The 26,631-nt window shown below is 37.8% G+C and overlaps 1 protein-coding gene across 1 annotated transcript; it reads right to left on the reverse strand.

Moving 5' to 3' along the window:
* Nucleotides 1–24,343: 24,343 nt before the first annotated feature.
* Nucleotides 24,344–26,395, reverse strand: KIF2B (kinesin family member 2B). Its single transcript, XM_005893336.3, has one exon. It carries the CDS (start codon nucleotides 26,393–26,395, stop codon nucleotides 24,344–24,346), a length of 2,052 nt encoding a protein of 683 aa, XP_005893398.2.
* Nucleotides 26,396–26,631: the final 236 nt, after the last annotated feature.

Consider the following 26,631-nt stretch of genomic DNA (forward strand, 5'->3'; position numbering starts at 1 on the left):
ACAAAAGAATTTCCATAAGACTATCAGCTGACTTCTCTGCAGAAAATTTACAGGTCAAAGAGAGTGATATAATATATTCAAAGGGCTAAAAAGTGTAAAACCTTCAACCTGGGACTCTCCACCCAACAAGACTATCATTTAGAATAGAAGGAGAGATACAGAACTTCTCAGACAAGCAAAAACTAAAAGAATTTAGCAACACAAAGCCCACCCTAAAGGGAATGTTGAGGAGTCTTATCTAAATGCAAAAAAGGCAAAGAATCTCTATGAAAAATCCCAATAGTAAAGGCAAATATATATATAATTTAAATAAAACAATGGTATAGATTAAAAGGTAAAGTTTTAAAACTGGGGACAAGGTTCTTCCTCAAGAAACAAGAAAAATCTCAAACAACCTAAACTAACACCTAAAAGAATTATGAAAAGAAAAAATTTCTAGAAATTCATCCATCTCTTCCAGGTCAGAAAAAGGAAGGAAATAATAAATATCAGAAAAGAAATAAAGATGAAAAGAAAAGCAATAGAAATGATCAATTCAATGAAACCAAGAGCTATCTTTTTTTTTTTTTTGAAATGATAAACAAAATTGATAAACTTTTAGCCAGGTTCACTGAGAAGGGACCCAATAAGCAAAATAAGAAGTGAAAGAGGAGAAATATAAATTATACCACAGAGATACCAAAAAAAAAAACGTAAGGGAATACTATGAGCAGTTACATGATGACAAATTGGACAACTTAGAAGAAATGGATGAATTTCTAGAAACATAGTGTCTGCAAAGACTGAGTCAAGAAGGTACAGGCAATTTGAAGAGACTGATCACTGGAAATGAAATGAAATCTGTAATGCAAAACTCCTAGCAAACAAAGGTCTAGAACCAGATGGTTTCATGGTGTTTTATATTAACAAACATAAGTAATATCTATCCTTTTCAGACTAATCCACAAAACTGAAGTGGAGGGAATACTTCCAAATTTATTCTATAAGTCCACCATCACCCTGATATCAAAAGCATACAAGAACAATTCAAAAATAAAATTACTGGCTAATATATCTGATAAATATAAATGCAGAAATCTTCAGTAAAGTATTAGAAAATTGAATCTAATAATATACAAAAAGTTCATGCACCATGATCAAGTTGGATTTATTTTAGGGTCACCAGGATGGTTTGACATTCAAAAATAAATCAGCATGATATACCACATTAACAAAAGTAAATATGAAAATCACATGATTCTTTCAGTAGATGATTATGTGAAAAAAAGTGAAAAATTTAAAAATGAATTCATGATAAAAAATATCATCAGAGTGGCTATAGAGGGAACACATCTCAACAATATAAAGACCATACAGTAGTAATAAAATATCAGAAGGAGAAAGTAAAAAATAATCACATTTAAAATTGCATCAACAAATAAAATACCTAGGAATAAATTTAATCAAGGAAGTGAAAGATCTATATATACTCTAAAAGCTAAAATATTGAAGAAGGAAATTAAAGATGATACAAAGGAATGGAAAAATTCCTTTTTTACTGAAAGAATTAATTTTGTTAAAATAGCCATATTAGCTAAAGCTATCTACAGATTCAGTGCTAGCCTTATCAAAATACCACAACATTTTCCACAGAACTAGAAACAAAAATTCTAAAATTCCTATGAAAACATAAAAACCTTACTTGCCAAAAAATTTTTGAGGGAAAAAGAAAAAGTGAAAGTGTTAGTTGTTCAGTCCTGTCTGACTCTTTGAGACCCCATGGACTGAGCCTGTCAGCCTCCTCCATCCATGGAATTATCCAGGCAAGAATACTGGAGTGAATTGACATTCCCTTCTTCAGGGAATCTTCCTGATTCAGAAAAAGAAAACAAAGCTGGAAGTATAACACTCCCAGACTTCAGACTAATATTACAAAGCCCCAGTAATAAAAAGAGCATGATATTGGTACAAAAACAGACAAATAGACCTGAGCAGAGAGCTCAGAAATAAGCCCTCATACTCATTGTCAATCATTCTAAGACAAAAGAGGAAAGGATATACAGTGGAGAAAAACAGTCTCTTCAACAAGTGGTGCTGGGAAAATTGGACAACTACAGATAAAACAATGAGATTATAATATTGCCCCACATGTATAAAAATAAACTTCCAATGGTTTAAAGAACTAAATGTAAGATCTAAAACCAAAAAACTCCTAGAAGAGAACATAGGTAGAACACTCCATTGTATAAATTCTACCAATATTTTCTTGGCTCGGTCTCCTAAGGCAAAATAAAGCAAAGCAAAGATAAACAACTGGGACGTAATTAAGCTTAAATGCTTTGGACAACAAAGGAAATGATCTACAAAAGAAAAGGATAACCTACAGAGTGGGAGAAAATAGTTGGAAATGATGAGACTAACAATGGGTTAAAATACAAAATATACAAACAGCTCATACAACTCAGTATCACACACACACAAACACACATATTGCAATAAAAAATGAGCAAAGACCTGAATAGATTTTCCTCCAAAGAGGACAAAATTTTTAACAGGCACATGAAAAGATGGTCAAATCAAAACAGAAATATCAGCTGGCACCTGTCAGAATCAGTTCAGTTCATTTGCTCAACCATGTCTGACTCTTTGCAACCCCATGGACTGCGGCAGGCCAGGTTCCCTGTCCACCACCAACTCCTGGAGCTTACTCAAACTCATGTCCATCAAATCAGTGATGTCATCCAACCATCTCATTCTCTGTCATCCTCTTCTCCTCCGACCTTCAATTTTTCCCAGTAACAGGATCTTTCCCAATGAGTCAGTTCTATGAATCAGGTGGCTAAAGTTTTGGAGTTTCAGTCCTTCCAGTGGATTTTAAGGACTGATTTCCTTTTGGATGGACTGGTTGGATCTCCTTGCCATCCAATGGCTTCTCAGAGCCTTCTCCAAAATCACAGTTTAAAGCATCAGTTCTTCAGTGCTCAGCTTTCTTTATACTCCAACTCTCATATTCATACATGACTACAGGAAAAACCATAGCTTTGACTAGATGGACCTTTGTTGGCAAAGTAATGTCTCTACTTTTTAATATGCTGTCTAAGTTGGTCATAACTTTTCTTCCAAGGAGCAAGCATCTTTTAATTTCATGGCTGCAGTCACCATCTGCAGTGATTTTGGAACCCCACAAAAAATAGTCTGTCGCTGTTTCCATTGTTTACCCATCTATTTTCCATGAAGTAATGGGAACGGATGCCATGATATTAGTTTTCTGAATGTTAAGGTTTAAGCCAACTTTTTCACTCCCTTCTTTTACTTTCATCAAGAGGCTCTTTAGTTCTTCTTCACTTTCTGCCATAAGGGTGGTATCATCTGCACATCTGAAGTTATTGATATTTTTCCCGGCAATCTTGATTCCAGCTTGTGCTTCATCCAGCCCAGCATTTCTCATGATGTACTCTGCATATAAGTTAAATAAGCAGGGTGACAATATACAGCCTTGACATACTCCTTTTCCTATTTGGAACCAGTCTGTTGTTCCATGTTCAGTTCTAACTGTTGCTTCCTGACCTGCATACAGATTTCTCAAGAGGCAGGTCAGGTGGTCTGGTGTTCCTATCTCTTTAACAATTTTCCACAGTTTGTTGTGATCCACACAGTCAAAGGCTTTGGCATAGTCAATAAAGCAGAAGTAGATGCTTTTCTGGAACTTTCTTGCTTTTTCAATGATCCAGTGAATGTTGGCAATTTGATCTCTGAGTCCTCTGTCTTTTTTCAATCCAGTTTGAACTGGAAGTTCACGGTTCATGTATTGTTGAAGCCTGGCTTGGAGAATTTTGAGCATTACTTTACTAGTGTGTGAGATGAGTGCTACTGTGTGGTAGTCTGTGCATTGTGTGACATTATTTTTCTTTGGGATTGGAATGAAAACTGACCTTTTCCAGTCCTGTGGTCACTGCTGATTTTCCAAATTTGCTTGCATATTGATTGTGCACTTTAACAGCATCATCCGTTAGGATTTGAAATAGGTCAACTGGAATTCCATCACCTCCACTAGCTTTGTTTGTTGTGATGCTTCCTGAGGCCCACATGACTTTGCATTGCAGGATGTCTGGCTCTAGGAGAGTGATCATATCATTATGATATTGGAAGTGGTAAGGAGGAGATGGTAAGAGTGAACCTCAACATTAAAGAGTCTTTGAGCTAAAATGGACTGGAATGAGGAATTTCACTCACATGCACCCCAATGTGCTAGCAAAGTAATACTCAAAATACGCCAGGCCAGGCTTCAACAGTATGGGAACTGTGAACTTTCAGATGTTCAAGCTTGATTTAGAAAAGTCAGAGGACTCAGAGATCAAATTGCCAACATCTGCAGGATCATTGAGAAAGCAAGAGAGTTCCAGAAACATATCTACTTTTGTGTTATTGACTACGCCAAAGTCTTTGACTGTGGGGATCACAAAAAACTATGGAAAATTGTTAAAGAGATGGGAATGCCAGACCACCTGACCTGCCTCCTGAGAAATCTGTATGCAGGTCAAGAAGCAAAAGTTAAAACTGGACATGGAACAACAGACTGGTTCTAAATAGGGAAAGGTGTATGTCAAGGTTGTATATTGTCACTCTGTTTAATTAACTTATATGCAGAATACATCATGTGAAATGCCAGGCTGGATGAAGCAGAATCTGGAATCAAGGTTGCTGGAAGAAGTATCAATAACCTCAGATATGCAGATGACACCACCCTTATGGCAGGAAGTGAAGAGGAACTAAAGAGCCTCTTGATGAAAGTGAAAGAGGAGAGTGAACAAGTTGGCTTAAACTTCAACATTCAGAAAACTAAGATCATGGCATCCGTTCCCATCACTTCATGGCAAATATATGGGGAAAAGATGCAAACGGTGAGAGACTTAATTTTGGGGGGCTCCAAAATCACTGCAGATGATGATTTCAGCCATGAAATTAAAAGATGCTTGCTCCTTGGAAGAAAAAGTTATGACCAACCAAGATAGCATATTAAAAAGCAGAAACATTTCTTTACCAACAAAGATCCATCTAGTCAAAGCTGTGGTTTTTCCAGTAGTCATGTATGGATGTGCAATTTGAACTATAAAGAAAAGCTGAACGCTGAAGAATTGATGCTTTTGAACTGTGGTGTTAGAGAAGACTCTTGAGAGCCCCTTGGACAGCAGGGAGATCCAACCAGTCCATTCTAAAGGAAATCAGTCCTGAATATTCATTGGAAGGACTAATGCTGAAACTGAAACTCCAATACTTTGGCCACCTGATGAGAAGAACTGATTCATTAGAAAGACCTTGATGCTGGGAAAAATTGAAGGTGGGAGGAGAAGGGGATGACAGAGGATGAGTTGGTTAGATGGCATAACCGTTGGGATGGACATGACTTTGAGTAATATCTGGGAGTTGGCGATGGACAGGGAAGCCTGGGGTCCTGCAGTCCATGGAGTCGCAAAGAGTCAGACATGTCTGAGTGAGTGAACTGAACTGAACTGTTGCACCCCAATGCTTATAGCAGTAGGGGCTGAGACATATAAACAACCAAGATTGCCAATCAGCAGATACCTATCTTAAGATGTGGCATGTACATATATCAGTTCAGTTCAGTTCAGTAGCTCAGTCATGTCCGACTCTTTGGGACCCCATGAATTGCAGCACGCCAGGCCTCCCTGTCCATCACCAACTCCCAGAGTTCACTCAGACTCACGTCATATACATTCATTTGTATTGTATTTTAGATTTTAAATATATGATATCATACAGTGCTCTTTCTTTGTCTGACATTTCACTAAGTATAATTTATGAGTGCATTCACTCATAATATTCAGTGTATATATACACACACACACACACACAATGTAATAGTACTCAAACAGAAAAATAATGAGATACTGCCTGTTGTAACCATATGAATGCACTCATAATATTATACTTAGTGAAATGTCAGACAAAGAAAGAGCACTGTATGATATCACATATTTAAAATCTAAAATACAGTACAAATGAATGTATATGCAAAACAGAAACAGCCATAGTTATAGAAAACAAACTTGGGTTTACCAAACGGGAGAGTGATAAGATGGAGGGTCATTTAGGTGTATCGGATTAAGAAATATACTCTGAAGTAAGTGAAGTGAAATAAAGTCGCTCAGTCGTGTCCGACTCTTTTCGACCCTATGAAGCCTACCAGGCTCCTTCCTCCATGGGATTCTCCAGGCAAGAGTACTGGAGTGGGTTGCCATTTCCTTCTCCAGGGGATCTTCCTGACCCACGGGTCAAACTCGGGTCTCCCGCCTTCCAGGAAGACGCTTTAACCTCTGAGCCACCAGGGAAGCCCCAAGAAATACATGCTGCTGCTGCTGCTGCTGCTGCTAAGTCGCTTCAGTCGTGTCCGACTCTGTGCTACCCCATAGACGGCAGTCTCCCAGGCTCCCCCGTCCCTGGGATTCTCCAGGCAAGAACACTGGAGTGGGTGAAAGTGAAGTCGCTTCAGTCGTGTCCGACTCTTAGTGACCCCATGGACTGCAGCCCACCAGGCTCCTCCATCCATGGGATTTTCCAGGCAAGAGTACTGGAGTCGGGTGCCATTGCCTTCTCCAGAAATACACTCTACTATACATAAAATAGATCAGCAGTAAGGATAAACTTACAGTACGGGGAATTAAATCCATTATCTTGTAATAACTTAAAATGGAGTGTAATCTGCAAAAATACTGAGTCACTATGCTATATACCTGAAACTAATGTTTAAATCAACTGTAATTCAATAAAAAAGAAATACATATTATTTAATTGTAAGTTATTTTTCTCACTCCTCTATATTGGAGTTAAGGCTGTATAGTGATTATATTAGAGCTTACATGTGTTGCTATGTGATGGTATCTTAAGAATTTTATTCCAAGATGATAGAGGTAGTGTTAGAACTGTTATTAAAGGTAACATTGGGTGTTACTAAGCTGTATGTCATTTCTTTCGTCACAGTGCAATGACTTTAACAGAATGTGCTGCTGTTTAGTTGCTGGGTCATGTCAGACTCTCTTGGGACAGAGAGAGTTCCTCTGTCCAGGGGATTCCCCCAAGCAAGAATACTGGAGTGTATTGCCATTTCCTTCCCCAGGGGATCTTCCTCACCGGGTAATTGAAACTGTGTCTCCTGGATTGGCAGGCAGGTTCTTTACCACTGAGTCACCTTTGACAGAATTTAGAACAGCGTTAAATGATCTTGAAATCTTTCACTCTCATTTGTAGCTCATGCAAAGTATTTGTAGTTCATGTAACATTCAAAAGCACCCCCCCCCCCCCCAAAAAAAAAAAAGACAAGAAAATCTTATTTGCTTGGAAAAGAAACTATTTCTTATGATTGAATTGAGTAACATTAACAGTTCATGGAAGCATTAGCTTAATTTAGAGATCCTAAACTCAAGACCTACAAATTAACTCCTATTCTCTGTAAATTTTCATTTGGCCAGCAATCATAGTTCAAAAATGTTGTAAATGACTAGGTGAATACATACTTTAAGATGTACCTGTATGGATTCATTTTGATATTTGGCAAAACTAATACAATTATGTAAAGTTTAAAAATAAAATAAAATTAGAGGAAAAAAAAAAAAGATGTACCAACCCAGCTGGCATATACCAAAGGAATAAAACAGCACGTTATCTGTTGTAACTTGTAAAAAATTGACTCCCGCTGGGGGGAAAAAAAAAAGTAGAGGATGTCTGAAGGGGTGGTCAGTTGCCAAAATTTAGATATTAGGAGACTATATGTGAAGCATCCTGATTTCAGGCAGAGCATGAAAAAAATGGAAGATGTAGCCACACTGGATCTCTATTCCCCTGTGGCAACAATAATCTGGGCCTGAGAAGAGGCTTCCTCCTATAGACAGGCAGCAACTCTTCAGGGCATCTCAGTTCTTTATTGGCTTTCTCATTGGTTTTGATTCATTGATTTATATTATCCAACAAAACCTTATGTTTGTGACCTCTGGTTTAACTGGATATAAAACTACTCATATGAAGAAAAGTAAAATATCAAAGCAATCAGAAATGTGTAGAGTGCTATAAAATATCAGGGCATATTTTATTATAAGGTTATATGTTAATTATGAAAATAAATAACACATGATGAAAGGCATGGTAGAGGGGTGCACAAAAGAAACAGAATTTACAGCCAGGGTCTTATAATCTGTTTTACACTTTTACTTGTGGATGTCTATATGCAAATCACATTTGCTTTTTGAACTTCCTTTTCTGATCTTTGAGCATGACAGTAAAACCTGACTTGTTTATTACAAGGTTTCTGTTCACATCTCTTTGAGTCAATGTTTTTAATACTGTTTTGATGACCCCCTTCCCAGCACCACCGCACTCCAATATTCTTGCCAGGAGAATCCCATGGAGAGGACAGAGGAGCCTGGTGGACTATAGTCCATGGGGTCCCAAAGAGTCAGACATGACTGAGCATCTGAGCATTCCCACTCTCTGCTTCTGTTACAGAAAATTCAAGTAACCCTTGGGCTACCGAAATCTATTTTGCCTACAAATAGTGAGGAGACAGTTATCCAGAAAATTATATTCCCCTTAAAGATGACTATTCATTGTCGGAGGCAGTGGACATAAGGAAGTTCAGATCCCTTACCTCATTCAGTAGAGTTCTGAGGCATAATTCATACTCTGAAATGCCTGTGCAGATGAGATTAAGGCTACCTTTTGATCAGCTGCTTTTAGTTCCTTTAGAAATTTTCCTTATTTTACCTTTTGTATACAAAATCTCATCTCAGGGTCTGATTCTGGGGAAGCCCAACTAAAACACCTACTAACCAACCTCATAGGACTAGTGTGAGATATAATGTGATGCATGAAATGGAACTTTAAAATAATATTATAGAATGCTTTTATTGAAAATTCTGTTTGAGTTTTCAAAGCAAAATCACAATATTTCCCATGCCCAAAACTTAAAGAATTATTTAATAGGAAACATTATTAGAACAATCTATCCATATATTTTACATAATGAGAAAACCAGAAACGCAGTGGAATTCAAGAAGTGGCATTTTGATAACAGCTGCATTGCTTGAATACCAGTTTGTTTGACCCTATGACACAACTGAGCAACTAAGCACACACACACAGAGCAATGGTGAGAAATAATATAACATTATACTTTTCTTTTTGCTCTAATATGTAACTCAAATTTTGGATTCTTTTTTAGAGTAAAACAGGATCTTCATTCTTTGCAAAGTTATTTATGAGCTACAAAAATTCTCTCTCAATGTTTCACCCTGTATTACTGTGCTTTTCTCTGTATTCTCCCATTTAATCTTGGCTGCCATGATCACAGAAAATGCAAGGACATTTGCTTTTTGTATCTGTAGTGGAAACTTTGGCAGCACACAGTAACAGCCAAATAGATACATTCTGTTATTTTGATCATGTATTCAACATACCCAATAGTATCTTCTTATTATTGCTCTATTGCAATCACTGTTTCATTACAATATTTGACTATCCTTAAAGTTAGAATCTACACTTCCATTGACAAAATCTGAGAACCAAACGTTCAGTTCTGCAGTAGGTGTGAATTTAAGCAGGCTAAAAAGAGACACATTAAGTCTAAACTAAACATTTGCAATTGTTCTGTTAATTTGATTGTTATGATGGTCAATCAGTATGTATTTAATGATTCAAAAACAAACAAAATACAAGGCACATATTAAATGACTTTTTAAAAATCCATTAAATGAGCTACTTTTTTTAGAAACAAAATTTCAACATAGAAGATCAATTTGGTAAGTTTCCCATCCTCCATCTTATACAACAGGAAACAGCCTGGAAAGAAAAAATATGGCCATCAACTTTAATATTTTTTGCATTAGTTCTACAAAGTGATTGACTTAAATCAAAATATTTATTTTTAATGATTGTAGTCTCAAATTTCTTGTACTTATGTATAAAAAGACACTCCAAATTAGCCATCATTTGGAATACAAACATATATATCATAACAATTATTTATGGGAAGGATAATGTGTACAACAGTTTAGGAGTCATATAGTTGATAACATGGGCACTTAAAAAATTTGAAAATTTATTGCAGAAACTATAACATTTATGTTCAATTTAAAGTTTACAATAAACTGAAGCATAGTTTTATTATTAAAAAGAACACAATTTTTGTTCTTGTCAGTAGCTATGGCAATTTTAAATAATAATTGTATCTTTTTTATTTTATTATTTTTTTCTAATTTTATTTTATTTTTAAACTTTACATAATTGTATTAGTTTTGCCAAACATCAAAATGAATCCGCCACAGGTATACATGTGTTCCCCATCCCGAACCCTCCTCCCTCCTCCCTCCCCCCCATACCATCCTTCTGGGCCGTCCCAGTGCACCAGCCCCAAGCATCCAGCATCATGCATCGAACCTGGACTGGCAACTCGTTTCCTACATGATATTTTACATGTTTCATTGCCATTCTCCCAAATCTTCCCACCCTCTCCCTCTCCCACAGAGTCCATAAGACTGTTCTATACATCAGTGTCTCTTTTGCTGTCTCATACACCGGGTTATTGTTACCATCTTTCTAAATTCCATATATATGCGTTAGTATACTGTATTTATGTTTTTCCTTCTGGCTTACTTCACTCTGTATAATAGGCTCCAGTTTCATCCACCTCATTAGAACTGATTCAAATGTATTCTTTTTAATGGCTGAGTAATACTCCATTGTGTATATGTACCACAGCTTTCTTATCCATTCATCTGCTGATGGACATCTAGGTTGCTTCCATGTCTTGGCTATTATAAACAGTGCTGCGATGAACATTGGGGTACACGTGTCTCTTTCCCTTCTGGTTTCCTCAGTGTGTATGCCCAGCAGTGGGGTTGCTGGATCATAAGGCAGTTCTATTTCCAGTTTTTTAAGGAATCTCCACACTGTTCTCCATAGTGGCTGTACTAGTTTGCATTCCCACCAACAGTGTAAAAAAAAAAAAAAAAATAATTGTATCTTTTTAGCTTTAGGTTAGATTATATGTGGAAATTCTAACTACATAAGATGCATATATATATATAAGTATTTATTCCTTCAGAAAAAACAAAATATACAATAAGCTGCATGTATTAAGAGATATGCCTCCTTCCCTCTGATGTAGGATTTAGTTCTGTGGTGAGGTACAATCTGTAAGCAGAGAAGGTAAATACAGTGCAATAAGTGTTTTGGTTTATATTATGCTATAGGAAATGGCAACCCACTCCAGTGTTCTTGCCTGGAGAATCCCAGGGATGGCAGAGCCTGGTGGGCTTCCATCTATGGGGTCGCACAGAGTCAGACACGACTGAAGCGACTTAGCAGCAGCAGCATGCTGTAGGAACCCCTACAAGGGTAACTAATTCAGAGTAGGGAACTCAGAAAAGTCTTTCCGAGCATTTGCAGAAATCATCTACATGAAGATTTTATGTGAGAGATTTTGAGGAAGCATGTGGGAAAGTCCAGGTTAGAGGAGGGGGTGGAGAGAAATGGAAGGAAAGAGAGGATGAAAGAAAAAGTAAATGTTGTAGAAATGGGAAGAAAACTCAATAGTACATGAGATTGTGTAAAGGAAGGAAGCAAATATGGGGTGATTCTGAGAGAGAAATTACACTGGAAAGGAAAGCAGGAACCTAGGCAGATTTATCAGGTCAAGAGTTTACTCCTCATATGGAGAACCTTTCAAAGTCTTTCACTAAGAGAATTTAAGGCTATGCTATATATATTAAAGAGTTCACAAGCTCACTCTGTTTATAATGAGGGAGAATGGATGATAACTGGGAGACAGACAAGACGGGAAGTAAAAGAAACAGTTTGAAGGCTTTTGCCATCAACCATGAGAGTAATAATTTCATGTATACCAAAGGAATGGCAGTGTGAATAGATGAGTTTGAGATATAGGTAAGAGGAAGATCAAGTGATGTCTTGACTATAAATGGTGATGATGAGCAAAGGAGGGGACATCAAAAAGACAGCAAGGTTTCTGATTGGGCAATCAGAACACAGAGAACATTTCTATTAGAAGCAGACATTAAAATGTCAGGTTTAGATTAAGGGTCAAACTTTTATGTAAAATTTTTAATGAGAAAGGTTTTGATTTTTAGCTTTTCATGTTAGCAATATATCTTCCTCTTCAGTATATTTAATTTCAGATTGGTCTATTGCCTTGGTAGCAGAATGTAGGCTGTGTTCAAGTCTTGGAATGAACTCTTGTAAACTACCTAACTTAGGGTAAATTACTAAACTTTGAGATAACATTTTAAAAAATCTGCTTACTTTTAGGAATACTGTCAAACTTGCTGAGCTGTTTTGAAAAGTCAGCAAGATAATATATTTAAAGTCCAAGACAAGTAAGCAAGTAAGGATTAGTTCTCAACTCTTAACCCTAATTTATGTTGATGTTCTTAATATTTCAAGTCTCTCCAAAGATGTGGATGCCCTTCTTTTTTATATGGTAAAAGGGACTTTGAAGATGTGATCAATGTTAAGGACTCAGAAGTGGAAATATTATCCTGGATTATTTAGGTGGATCCAATGTAATCACACGAAACTTTAAAAGCAAGGAGCCTTTTCCTACTGCATTGAGAGAGAAAGGGGAGAGACAGATGTCATGATAAAGAAAAATCAGAGAGTTGAGATACAACCTTGCTGGCTTTGGAAATGGAGGAAGGGGGCCATGAGCTAAGGAATGCATATTTACTGTAGAAGTTGGAAAAGGCCATAACATAGAGCCTTCAGAAAGAAACATAACATTGCCACTGCCAACACTCTGATTTTAGCCTCATGATACTAAACTTTCAGCCTGTAGAATGTGAGCTAATAAATGTGTGCTTTTTAAAAGACACTAGGTTAATAGTAATTTTTTATATCAACAGTAGAAACTTTGTATATACTGTCTTTATTAATATTAGTATAATTAACAAACTTTACATAAATAAAAGTGAATGGTAAATTTTTAAAACTGGGGACAAGGAGATATTTGGAAATAGCAAGATAAGAGGCCAGATATTCATATACTCTCAAATGGGTATGTGCTGCCCAACTTCTGACCTCAAATGCTCTTTACTCACTTGGGCATGTCAATGGGGACTTGCCCACTTGGCTGTTAAATCTCCTTCTTTTCTATTTTACAGGTATTTCCCTGGCCAAATGACTCAGCAGAGGGTGAGGAGGTGTCATGAGGATGTGAAATGTTTCCTCTATGTGATCTCAGACCAGAAAATAGTAGCCTCAGCATATGTTTTCATATATGTATGCAAAAGAAACAACCTGCCTTTCTACTCGAGTACAGGGCTGGAGAGAAGTGAGTGGCAGTGAAATAGCTTGGAAGAAGGGGGAAGGTAAGCTGGTGTAGAACTCTATGTGCTTCTTGTCCTGTACTGTCAGGACCAACTTTACATTGCAAGTTCTCTCTTGACACTTTCCACCGTTCCCACATAGATAAACCTCAAAGACATCTATGATGCTTTTTGAAGAAGGGTATGAAGGGCCAATGAATACTCAATTGAGTGCTGTAATGTTATAGAAGCTCAAAAGTAATCATAGAAAAAATAAATTTATAGATAACATATTTTAATTTTAAAAAGAGAGCTTGTTTTAATGTTATTCTCTAGTATTACACTTTGTGAGTCTCACATTTTCAAAGGATAACTTTTCCCCAAGATTATTATCAGTTTGATAATTTTCATTATTTTAGAGCTTTATTAAAAGTACAATATTTTGATGATAGGAGAAAATACTACTTTCAGGGGCCAGGACTCTAGGTAACAATTGGCAATATCCAATTTTCCCTTCTCCATCAGCAGTCCCTAGAGTTTCAGGTGAACAGAGCACCTCAAAATATAGATAGATCCACTGCTTAGAAGCCCTTTGAAGTCACATTAGGATTCTGGTTTCTAGTGCCTTGGAACATTATTATATCTTGGAAAATGCTCATAGTGTTATTTTCATGTTCCTTTAAAGGGTCCCATTTTGGGATTTTTCTTTTGTTGCAGGTTGAGGATAATTAAGCTTATTATTAATGTTGTACTCACACATGACCAGATGTGTACTCATGATCACTGAACTGGCCAATTATTTTTAAAAAGTTGTATCTAGTAAATGCTTCCTCACAAAATTAAACTCTTTCCTTCCCTAACTTACCTCAGTTATTTCACTGTCATTAGAAAAAGACTTGTTTAGATAGAGATTTACTTTTAAAATTTTTGCTTAATTGGATGATGGTGGGTGACATCTTTAAGAAACATAAGAGCTAGAAGGAAATTGATCACCTTCAGGTACAGCCTCATACTTTTATAGAAAATAGACTGTAGCTAAGATGGTACACAACTTTTCTAAATACATAGATTTAGCTGACAACAGACACAAGAAGAGAGCAGAACTTGTTTTAAATTCAGAATTCAGTTTGGGCTTTCACAGATTTCAGTAAGTGTGTGTTTGAGTGATTTGTGGGGGGAAAAACACATCTATTGTACTATGTAATCAACTTTAAGAATTGTATTCCATATTTTTGTTGTCTTATTTCTGTCTCCCTGTTCTTAGCAACTAGACAGATCCTGGATGTTTTGAGTAGTGATTAAATGTTGGCACTCCTAAATAATCAGTTGGATTTGATTTTAAATTAAAAATAGATTTCTAGATATCATCTTTTTAAGACAACAGATTTCAAAAAGTTATTATTTTATAATTAACCATATAAAAAAGATAACATTTCTTTTGATTTTTAAACTCCATTTTGTATAACACTGAGCAATAGATGTCACTGTTTTGCCAAAATAAATAGCTACAGAATTATTCCATTTGATTTTTTTTCTTCATAAACAATCCTTGTGCTGAATAGATAAGTTACAAGGTTTTGGTAGAAAAATCTCAAACAGTAGCAGCATCTTTTAAATATTAATGTCTGGTAGTGTTTTCTCTGAAAAAAAACACACACACACATTAATATACTAATCCATTACTTTCTGAATCATTTTACATATAACTAATTTAAAGATTCTTATTTTGTACCTTTATATTAATATTTTGACAATTAGGTGTTATTACAAGGAGAATTAGAGTAAGTTTATTTGAGGGGTATGGGCTCAGGTCAGAGAAACAAATCTCTCAGAGTATCACTAATTGTATTTTAAGGCCATGTAATGTCTAATAGCTGTCTTGATTGACAGTGAATCTATACAAAATGGAAATTAGGGATAGCAAAGCCAAGAAAGAAGAGGTATTGAAAGTAATGTAGTTGGACCCAGTTGGACGGCAAAGTGATGGACTGTGTTCCAAATTTTATTGATGGAGTCAAGGCCACATTCAAATTTATATTAATTTTCCCTAAATGAATCAGAAGTTTTCAAGAAACTAAGGTGAAGTGGCTACAAAGATTGCAACAGGAAGATGACTTGGAAAAAACAGTAGGGAGTGTTCAGAAATTATTTAATGATAGTGTTTTGTCTTTTTTTTTCTTATACCTGAGACATATTGTGGAAGAAAATTAGCTTAAGGCAAAGAAAACTGTTAAAATTTAACTTCTGTTTCCTTAAGTTCTCTATTGATTATAACACATTCTGGCAAAGCCTAAGAAGAGTGTGCCTGATGCAAAAAAAAAAAAAAAGAAGAATTCAACTTTTGTTGAATGAGCAACAGCCAGTCCCTGAATCTAAGATAATTGCATTTGTAAAGTGGTTTAGGATTTATGAAGCACTTTCACACTAATTATCCAGGCTTCTCTGTGACTCTTCAACCCATTACAAAATGGCTTCTCAACCAACAATTTCACTTAAGCTGATCTCTCAAATATTATTAATGACCCACAAATTGTCAAAAACCACCGACCTGCACGTAAGTCCTTATTCAATTCAACCACTGCTTTCTTCTCCCCCACCCCCCCAACCCCCAACACATAGTAAAGTGCTCTCTCCCCTTTAATTTCTCTCTTCCACTTTTTTCTGTACCACTTCCCCGCCTCCCCGGTTTTTCTACTACTTTTCTGACCTCTTCTTATTTTCTTTCTCTGACAATTTTCCACTGTTCTGTTCCTTAAATGTTTATGTTCTCAGATTTCTGCCTCTGATCCTTGTCTCTCTGAATGATTTTCTGAATGGTTATTTTGGTGGGAAACATTAAAGCTACTTTCTGTATAATTCACTATTCAACAAATAATCATTTCCTCTGTGTACTGAATGCTGCTTCAGGTTCTGGGCACACAGGAATCACTGGGAGTGTTACTGTCTCTTCCCCCAGGACTTTAGTCTTTTAGTTCATCAGTTAGGAAAAGGGCATGTGTGGGAATATACTGAGTAATAGATGGGTGCATATATACCTTCTCCTTCAAGGCCCTTATGCTTCAAATACATTGTATTGTGCTCTCAGTCCCTACCCTAGCAGCTAGGAAATTATGCAATCACACCTTTGAGGTCATTAACACAAAAGTTGAGGGGAAAAGAAATGGGTCAAAATACTAATGCTGAGTATTAGTTATACCTTTGCAACTGACAATAAAGATTATGGTCTTGCAAGAAAAGGATTTTAGAAGTGCAAGAGGACAGGTTTTGGGTTTTCTAAACAACAGAATATGGGATTCATGGCATAAAGTAAATTCTCTAACAACAGAGTTTTTTCTGCCTGCCTACCCAAATAAAATCCCATCACATCCTATTGAATGTGAGCAAACAAGAGACAGCCAAGCATAATCTATGTTCCCTTCCCTTTAAGCCATTTCCTAAAGGGTAGTGGTCAAACCCTACAATGATTTAAAGAGCCAAGGAGCAAAGTAGCCTATGTTCAGCTTGCTGGTTGGGTTCCTAGATTCTGACAACTCCTTAAGAATAGAAAAAGATGCATGTGACCAAGTGATGGCTGAATCCAAGCCTACGGAGCCTCAGGGCAGGTCTCTGGTAGGTGGCAGCTAAGACCCAAGTGTTTTCCTGTAGAGGTGACACTGGCAGAGAGGTGACAGTGGATGCCAAGGGGCCCGGGGGAGCCCTGTGGCTAAGACGGATTAGTAACCTAGCAGGCGTGCCATGGAGTTCTTGCTAGATGTCAGGGTGTCAGGTTGGATTCTCCTTCCTGGGCTCCTTCTGGGCTCAGAAATTCACATTTGAAGAGCTGGAATCACCAATGGTTATGACGTCCTTGTTTATTGATGTGGCAGTAAACGCTCCATTTCTCACTCATTCAAGACTTAGGGATGGATCAATTTGTGAAGGGTTCCTCTACCCTTTTGGCTAAATTAATCAACTTCTATATCCCCATAGCAATTTTTATATAGGATAGCACATTTTTAATATATATCTCTCAGTTGTGCAAGGCTTTGTCTCTCATTTAAATAAGTTCCTTAAAAGCAGGGATGCTTATATGCCCATTTTTCTATCTTTATCATCTAGTACATAGAAGATTACCAATAAAATCTTATTTTATTGAACATTTTTATGCTGATTCTCCAAAATCACTCTGTATGAATACTGTTTTTGTTTTGTTTGGTTTGGTTTGGTTTTTACAGCAGATTTGAAAATAATGAAGAATGCAGACTGTCAAATTACTTGTTTGAAGTTACATAGCTACAAGGTGGCAAAGCTTTAGACAAAGACAAAATGTCTGACTCTAAATCTGAATTGTTACTCAGCTCATTCGGTTTCCAATCTTGGCATTTAGAACTGTGGTCAGTAGTTGTATAAGATCCGCAATTTAGGTTTGCTCATGTGGCCCAGACCAGTCTTCTCTTTCTTGTCCTCACAAATCTCTTGTCAAACCTAAACCTCAGATGCTTATTATAATAACTGGTTCTGTGCTGTAATTTTTGTTTTAAAATTGATTATTTCAGGGTAAAACCCTCTGTACTTATTGCTTTGATGACTTCTCCCATTTTCCCCTCTGGATTATCCCATTCATTTCCTCAGTTGCCTTTAGCAGCCCTGTATTCTAGCTCTTACATGTTCAGGATGACCTCAAACACACAGGTACAGTAGGCAGCCAGAGTCTATCCAATTTTATATTCAATTGTCAACTTGGTTCAATATCTTCTACAAGCCACTGTTTTTTATAATTTCTGAGATTACTTTAAGATTAGAAAGAAAATGCCATAAATATAGAAAAAAATCACTTTTTAGATAAAATACATGTTAAGATTTTCTGTCAACAGTTTCTTTCCTGGGGAATAAAAAGAATTGCACAAAATATTCATAAATGATAGGTTTGCCTTGAGGATAATATTCAACACTTTGAATAGCAATTTTGACACTTATTTAGTAAGCAACACATGCTAGAAACTATGTTTCTGTTATTAGAATGATATTTTAAATCAGTAATCAAATTGAAAAGGAAAAATAATTCTCATTTAATCAGCATGTAAATATTTATCTAGGACTATCATACTATTTCATTATGTAGATTGTTAAGAATAACCTTACTGAGACGACCAATAGAATAATAGTATAAAAAACTTACTATCACATTAATGGTGCAAATGAGAATTTGAAATTTTAAAGCCCTAAGTTCAGTATTTTAAAAGCAGTTTTGTTAAGTGTAAGTTCAGGCAGCAAGTCAAAATAAGTGTGTCCACTACAAGAATGAAGACAAGCTACTTTAACTAATAGTAAAGCATAACTTGTAATTGGTATGTCAACTTTTTTGTGTGCAAGTTTCCGAAGAACTGAAAGTATTTACCATTCTTGCTTTAGAAGCTTTGACATTTTCTGAAAAATATTAAAGCATTAATTTACTTTGCAATCCTCTTTGTTAACTTCAAGTCATCTGTGTGAACTGTCAGCAACTCTCTTTTAGTAGACCCCAATTAACTTACTTTCTGAGTTTTTTCATTTATATAATATCTTATTTTCTAATATTCATATTAAATGTTATGCTTTGTGTTTTGAGACAATTTCAAGTACCAGGTATATTCTTAGAAAAAAAAATTAACACTAGTAGAAGTATGAATGTGTACTTGTTAAGGAAGAATGGCAACTCAACAGAAATAATTATGCTAAGACTGATTTGTTAGCAATTGCTTTTTTACTAAAAGAGAAATTTTTAAGTTTTACTCTGCAGATATAAGACTCCATGGGAAAAAAATATATAACCATACATGTAAAACTGTATGTATATGTATGTGCATTCACACAAAATAAATAAATTTGTGTACACAGTCTTTCCAGTGGAGGAGTTAAGTATATCTACAGGTTTTGCTCTAAAAAATTTGGGCCATTTGTGCTCAACTTCCAAATCTGTAATAGACAAGCAAAAATAAGATAAAAAGCCACTAGATGACTCAGTGGTAAAGCATCTGCCTGCCAATGCAGGAGGTGCAGGAGACATGGGTTCAATCTCTGGGTCCAGAAGATACCTTGGAGGAGGAAAAGGCAACCCCCTCCAGTACTTTTGCCTGGAGAATGCTATGGACAGAGGAGACTGGCAGTCTACAGTCCATAGGGTCACAAAGAGTTGAACATGACTGAGACTGAGCAAATATATATATATATACTATATATATATATATTCATATATATATATATTCATATATATATTCATATATATATTCATATATATATTCATATATATATATTCATATATATATTCATATATATATATGGCAAATGATACATTCAGCATTAGCCTGTAGCCTTTGTAACCACTTCCCTAACTTAGTTACTTATGTTGATATACTGCTCTTATTTGCTTGCTAAACTTAACGTAGAATAAAAACTCTCTTTAGCTTGGTTGAGATTGATTAGAATTTATTGTAAGAAATGTTATTGATATGTAGTTTTTTCTACAATATCATGTATAAAATGCATAAATAATGTTTTATATATATATATATATCAACAAATTATCAAGCTACATTATTAAGGGCACAACAAAGTTAAAATTACCAAATACAACAGTTTAGGAAGGCGTAAAACAACAAAGAGACATCACTTTGCTGACAAAGGTCCATATAGTAAAAGCTATGGTTTTCCCAATAGTTGTGTATCCATGTGAGAGTTGGACCATAAAGAAGGTTGAGCATTGAAGAATTGATGCTTTCGAACAGTGTGGTGCTGGAGAAGACTCTTGAGAGTCCCTTGAACAGTAAGGAGATCAAACCAGTCAATCCTAAAGGAAATCCATCCTGATTATTCATTGGCAGTGACCACTGGCAGGATTGATGATGAAATAGAAGCTCCAGAACTTTGGCCACCTGATACTAAGAGCTGACTCACTGGAAAAAACCCTGATGCTGAGATTGAGGGCAAGAGAAGAGGGTTACAGAAGATGAGAGAGTTGCATGGCATCATCAACTCAATGGACATGAGTTTCAGCAAACTCTGGGAGATACTGAAGGATGGGGAAGCCTGGTGTGCTGAAGCCTATGGGGTCACAAAGAGTAGATCACGACTGAGCTACTGAACAACAACAACAACAAACCAAAGGAAGTCAGGACATAAAGGAACAGAGATCTATAGAGATGGAATACAGATTAGCATTGTCTAGGGATAGGAAGTAGGAGGTAGCTCAGAGGTAAAAGAATCCACCTGACAATGCAGGAGACACTGGAGAGGTGGGCTCCTGGGTTGATTACTTGGTCAGGAATATTCCCTGGAGGTGGAAATTGCAACTCACTCCAGTATTCTTGCCTGGAAAAATCTCAGGGACAGAGGGGCCTGGAGGGTTACAGTCCATGGAATCTCAAAGAGTCAGACATGACTGAGCATGCACACATTCCACTGCACAAATAACCAGTAAGCATATGTAAAGATGTTCAGCATTAGTCATTAGGAGAAAAAAAATTGAAACCATAATGAGATACTTTTGCACACACATCAGAAAGTGTAAAGTTAGAGCTTTAAAGCTAATAATACTAAATGTAGGCCAACACAAAATGCTGGTGGTTGTCTAAAATTAAAACAAGTCCTTTGGAAAACTCCTTGGCTTGACCTATTATGTTGATTATACATATATTATGGATCCAAGAATTCCTTTCCTAGGCCTCTTAACATATAAATGTTCACCAAAGAACACATATAATAATGCTCATACATCATTATTAATTGCTTAAAGCAGAATAACTTAAGTTTCCTCAAGAGTAAATTTTATAAAATATGAGCTATTTATGCAATGGAACACTATAGAACAATGTAAAAATGACAAGTCACAGATGATTTTGAATAAAAAAATAAAACAGAGATGCAAGAGTACCTAGTATATGATCCTACCCATATTCAAAAAGTACAGTTTTTCTCTAAAGAGGGAAACTTATCTATGATGATTTTGGTCAGAATACTCCTTAACTTTGATTAGAAAATGAGTGAAACGATCCACGAACACTGGTTATGTTCTCTATCTGGTTAAGTGTGGTGGTCATTTAGGAATATTCACTTCATAAACATTTGTGGAATTGTATAGTTAAGATTTATGCACTTCGCTGTTATACTTCTTTAAAAATAAAATACAAAAAAAATGATATTATTGGTATTAGGATGCTGAAACTCCTAGCAGACTATTAACTTTTATGTGTGGTAGAGAGCAAGGGGAGATGTGTGTCGTAATAGAATAAGGACAATGACAATAATAAGAATAAAAATGAGTGAGTCTTTGGCATAAAAAAAATAGGAGAGCAGAATGAAAATAAAGTCACCGTCTAATCTTTTGAAATAGGTGAGATAATTACCCAGGTTCATATAGAAAGAACTAGCTCAGTGTAGCTAAATTACTTGCCTAAAATCACAGATATCTGTATTATAGAACTGGGATTAGACTCTTAAAACCAGTTCTAAGATCTTATTCTTAACTGGGATGTGATTAACCCCATCTTTTTCACTAATTACAAAAGTACTGATTAAAAACATCTCATTTTGAAGGGAAGGCTATCATTTGTTAAGGGATGATAGAGTTCGTTCCAAAGTTCTGTTTGGTTTAATGATAATAATATATGGCTTTACCTATGAAACTGTTCTCCTCAGAATGAGACTTGACCCCACCGTGGCCAGACTCAAACTCAGCCAAAACCCACAGTAATGAAACTCAGGTTCTTGATGTCTCATTGCAGAACGAATTCAGTGAGAGACAAAGTGATAGATAAGAAAAGGATTTATTCAGAGAGAAACACACTCCACAGATAGAGTGTGGGCCATCACAGAGGGCAAGTATGGTGGCCTTGAAATGTGGTGTGGTTAGTTTTAATGGGCTGGGTAATTTCATAAGCTAATGAGTGGGAGGATTATTCCAACTATTTTGGGGAAGGGATGGAGATTTACAGGAATTGGGCCACCACCCACTTCTTGGTCTTTTGATGGTGCCCGGGAACTGTCACAGTGTCTCTGGGTGTACCATTTATCTCACTGATTAAAGATCAAGGTCCAATGGAAGTTGACTTATCTTCAGCCTGTTTGATTCTAATCTGTTTATATTGTGTCCTTAGAGTATATCATTCTTCCAAAAGTTGTTCCCTACCCCCTCCCCTCCTGTTTTAGCAGAGGGAAAAAATATCTAATAGCCATAATATCGATTAACTACTGAGGACCATGTTTCCAAAGATCCTGATGAAACCAGGATGAAACCCGATGGCTTTTGCTAGGACATTACCATTCTATTCCTCTGTCACTGGGACTTTCCAGGAAAGAATACTGGAGTGGGTTGCCATTTCCTTCTCTGGGGGATCTTCCCCACCCAGGAACTGAACCCACATCTTGTGTCTCCTCCATTGCAGGTGGATTCCTTACCTGCTGAGCCATCTGGGAAGCCCACTCTCTGGCAGAAGTTTGGTTTTCCTTTGTAACAGTAAGGCCTCTGCAATTTTGGAGGAAAATATTTGAAAAGAATAGGCACATCTGCCAAAAGTAGTAAAGGAATTTGGGCACTAATTTTTTTGTGTTTCAGGTTTCCCTACTCCACCATTCAATTTCTTTGCAAATAATTCATTTTTTTTTTTCTTCAAAAAAGAGTTTGGAACTGCTAGACTTGGAACCAAAAGATCTTTATTATAGCATTCCAGAGGTGTTTGCTGAAGGTAAGTGTGCATTAGATTATTTATTATATTTATATTTACATATCAAATTAGCTGCTGCTTCTTTTTGCGAAAGAATGGACTTTGTGATCCTTGAATCAGGAAAATATTCTCATTATACAATTAAACTAGGGCAATGATATTTACCACATTCTTACTACATTCCCTATGCAGTCTTAATGGGAAACGCCCCACTTCAGGACAGAACTTTCCTATTTTTCTGGCTTATTCACTACCCTAACTCCTAACTTGATGGGACAAAGCTTTTTATAGGAATCACGTAAGCACAAAATTTGGTAAGGTGAGAAGAAAAAAAAAAAAAAAAAACAAAACATTAAGACACTATAGTTAGTAATGCAATGCTTCTGCAACACAACACTTAATTTTATCACTCCCAGGAAGCACAGTACTTTGTGATTTCACCTCAAAGATTAAAAACAAAATCTTCTCAATTCTAGGCTCTCATACAAAGCCTCAAAGAAAATCTCTCCCTGCTCCACTCCCACCTCCCTAGTATATCTAGAGCTTAGAAACCATTTGAATCTACCCACCAGTGTAGGAGAAAAAGACTCGTGCAAAGGCATTATTGCTGCTGCTAAGTCCAACTCTGTGCGACCCCATAGACGGCAGCCCACCAGGCTCCCCCGTCCCTGAGATTCTCCAGGCAAGAACACTGGAGTGGGTTGCCATTTCCTTCTCTAATGCATGAAAGTGAAAAGTGAAAGTGAAGTCGCTCAGTCCTGTCTGACTCTTAGCGACCCCATGGACTGCAGTCCACCAGGCTCCTCCATCCACAGGATTTTCCAGGCAAGAGTACTGGAGTGGGTTGCCATTGCCTTCTCCTTCTCAACCCCAGTACTGCTGATATTTTCAACAGGATCATTATTTGTTATATATTTGATTTGATATATATTTTGATTTGTTATATATTTGACTTTATATATATATTATCTGATAATAATTTCAACAGGATAATTATTTGAAGGCTATTCCGTGTATTGTAGGATGTTTAACAGCATCTCTGGCCTTCTACTAGTATCATTCTATACTCTAGTATCCTAGTGATAGTCTAGTACCACCACTCTTCTCATACCCAATTCTGACAAATGAAAATGTTTCCAGACATTGCCAATTGTCCCTAGGGAGTAAAATGGTTCCAAGTCACAAACCACTGTCCTACAGAATAAAAATAAATTACAGAAATACAGAAGAAAAAAAAAAGAGGACATTTCTCACAGCCATATTTAAAGAGGTTTTAAACCTTCCAGGAGGATCTTTCTATCCAGATCATTTAGACAATTTTCTTTTATAAGAAACTTAGAAACTGCAGCACTGTATTCATCATTTCAGGTCTGATCTCTCACCATTGACTTCCCCATGCCTGCTCTCCTTTTGAAGGTCAGCTTGTAATAATTTCAGTTTCCTTCGAATCTCAGTCAGAATATCTATTTTCTTCTCCAAAATGGACAATAACTGGGCAATGCAAAAGTCAACATTGCAGTTTACTTCATCAGATGTATCCTGGATTTTATTATCTGGCCATTGGCTTGCTTCCTTCCAGGAAATTGTTGTATCCACTAATGGAGAGGACAGCACTTTGATTTCTTCAGTCTCTTTCTCCTCCTCACTCTGTAGGCAAGGTATTCTAATAAATTCATCCCCCTGAAGGGACATTTCTGAATTTCTAATGTGATTTTCCAACACCCTTGGCATTTCACGTTCAGCAGGATAAAGACAATGATGGCGAGGCCTTAAATTTAAAGTTATTTCTTTTACTCTATTTGCATATCTTAAAGTGTTGAGGGTATTTTCACAAGAGGCCATCCCTGGAGAGATAGTAGCAATCATGCAAGTGGAGGAGTTCTGGCCTATAAAGGAGTCCCGGAGCACCTGTGTGAGCTTGCTGGCTCTGAATGGGGTATGAGACTTGTTCTGACCCAAAGCTCGGATGCATTCTTTGAGTGCCAGGAGACTCTTATTAATCTCTGCTCCTTCCAGCTGTCTTTTCCGGTTGGCCTTGGCAGTATCTGCTCCTCTTTCATTCCCAGCTAAGTCAACAAGGGAAAACTTGCCATGCAGTTTCCCTCGAGACTTTAAAATGATCTGGAACACTGCGTGGCTCCTGGAAGAGTGGGCATTGACTGATGTCTGTCCTGAAGTCCGGCAACTGTTCCCTAGTTCCACGAGGTTCAGCATGTCTTCCACACAACACACCTCCTGCTCCTGCAGCCCGACTACCTGGATTTGTTGACTGCCATCCTCAAGGACTTGCAGCTTCTTCTTCCAGTTCAACAAGTCATACACCTTTCCCCCATAAATCTCAAAAAACGTCCCATAGACTTTGAGGTCCAGCTTCTCATATGCGGAAGTTTTCAGTAAGAGGAAAACATCCTGTGCCACCATGGCGTAAATGCCTTTAGAACAATCTTGGTCTCTTCCCGAAAAGCCTCCGCCCATAGTGTGCGTTTTCCCGCTGCCTGTCTGTCCATAGGCAAAGCAGGTGGCCATGCCATGGCGGAAGATGGACTCAACCAACGGCTGGGCAGTAAATTGATACACCAACTCGTTGGAGGCGGTGTCGTCAAAAGCGTGGTCGAAGCAAAAGGTCTGGTTCTCCAGGTAGCGAGTGAGGTCCACCTTCTGCTTGGACTCGTGCACCATGACCACGTTGTCCGAGGGGATGGTGACGATATCTAGGTCCTCCTGCGTGGCCTCCTGCCGGTTGAGAGGCCGCTTCCTCACACAGACGCAGATGCGGCGGCCGTCCCGCGGTTCAGGGCCGGAAATCCGGCCCCCGCGCAGGCGCCGGCGGCACTCCTCGATCAGGCGCCGGATCTCATAGTGGGCATTTCCAGTATCTGCGTCCCGGGCGCGCTGGGCACGAATCTCGCGGTGCAGCCGTCGGCGCCTCTCGCGCTGCTTCTGCAGTTTCTCAATTTCTCGTAGGCAGGCAGATTTCCGCTGCGTCATCAGGCAAGGGCTGCTGGGAACTCTCACGGCCAGGCTGTCCCCCGATGGCGTTTCGTTTCTCTGGGGGATCTTCCCAGCCCACCGCGCGGCTGTTCGCTGGTCCCCGATAACGGAAGGGGGCGCCAGAGACACGGAGCGCGAAGCCCTGCCCTGCGCGGTGGGCCCAGCCAAGGCCAGAGCTGGATTCAGCAGGAATATGGTCTCTAAAGCAACCTTTTTGCCTTTTTTGACTCCTTTTTCGGCCCACTCTACCGTGACCCAAGCGTTGTCCCGTTTGACCTCTGTGACCACTGCGAGATGGATTCTCCCATCGGTGCGCTGGATCGCCACGCTGATGCCCGCTTGGAGGTGTCCGAAATGCGGCTTCACAGGTGTCAAGGACGAGAGGCGCGGGGTGAGAGGGCGGAATAACTGGCTGGCCATAGCGCGTGATGGCGGTGTCAGGGCTTGCCCCCTGCCTTGTGGTTGGAGCAGCAGGACCGGAGCCCAGATCAGTCTGAAGCTCCCAGAGTACTGAGTGCGCGCCTGGTTTGCACCTGCCTTTGTGAGCACTAGGCCTTGGCCTGGAGCCATTTGCGTCACAAAGGGATGGGGAGAAAAGGCAGCGGAGCCTGGGACATCTAGTGGAGAGTGCCGGGGTGGGGGGTGGAAATCACTTC

The sequence above is a fragment of the Bos mutus genome, chromosome 19, assembly GCF_027580195.1.
Source record: "Bos mutus isolate GX-2022 chromosome 19, NWIPB_WYAK_1.1, whole genome shotgun sequence".
NCBI lineage: Eukaryota > Metazoa > Chordata > Mammalia > Artiodactyla > Bovidae > Bos > Bos mutus.

Excerpts from the sequence above, each read along its gene's own strand:
- KIF2B (XM_005893336.3), bottom strand. The coding sequence starts at position 26,395 with ATGGCCAGCCAGTTATTCCGCCCTCTCACCCCGCGCCTCTCGTCCTTG.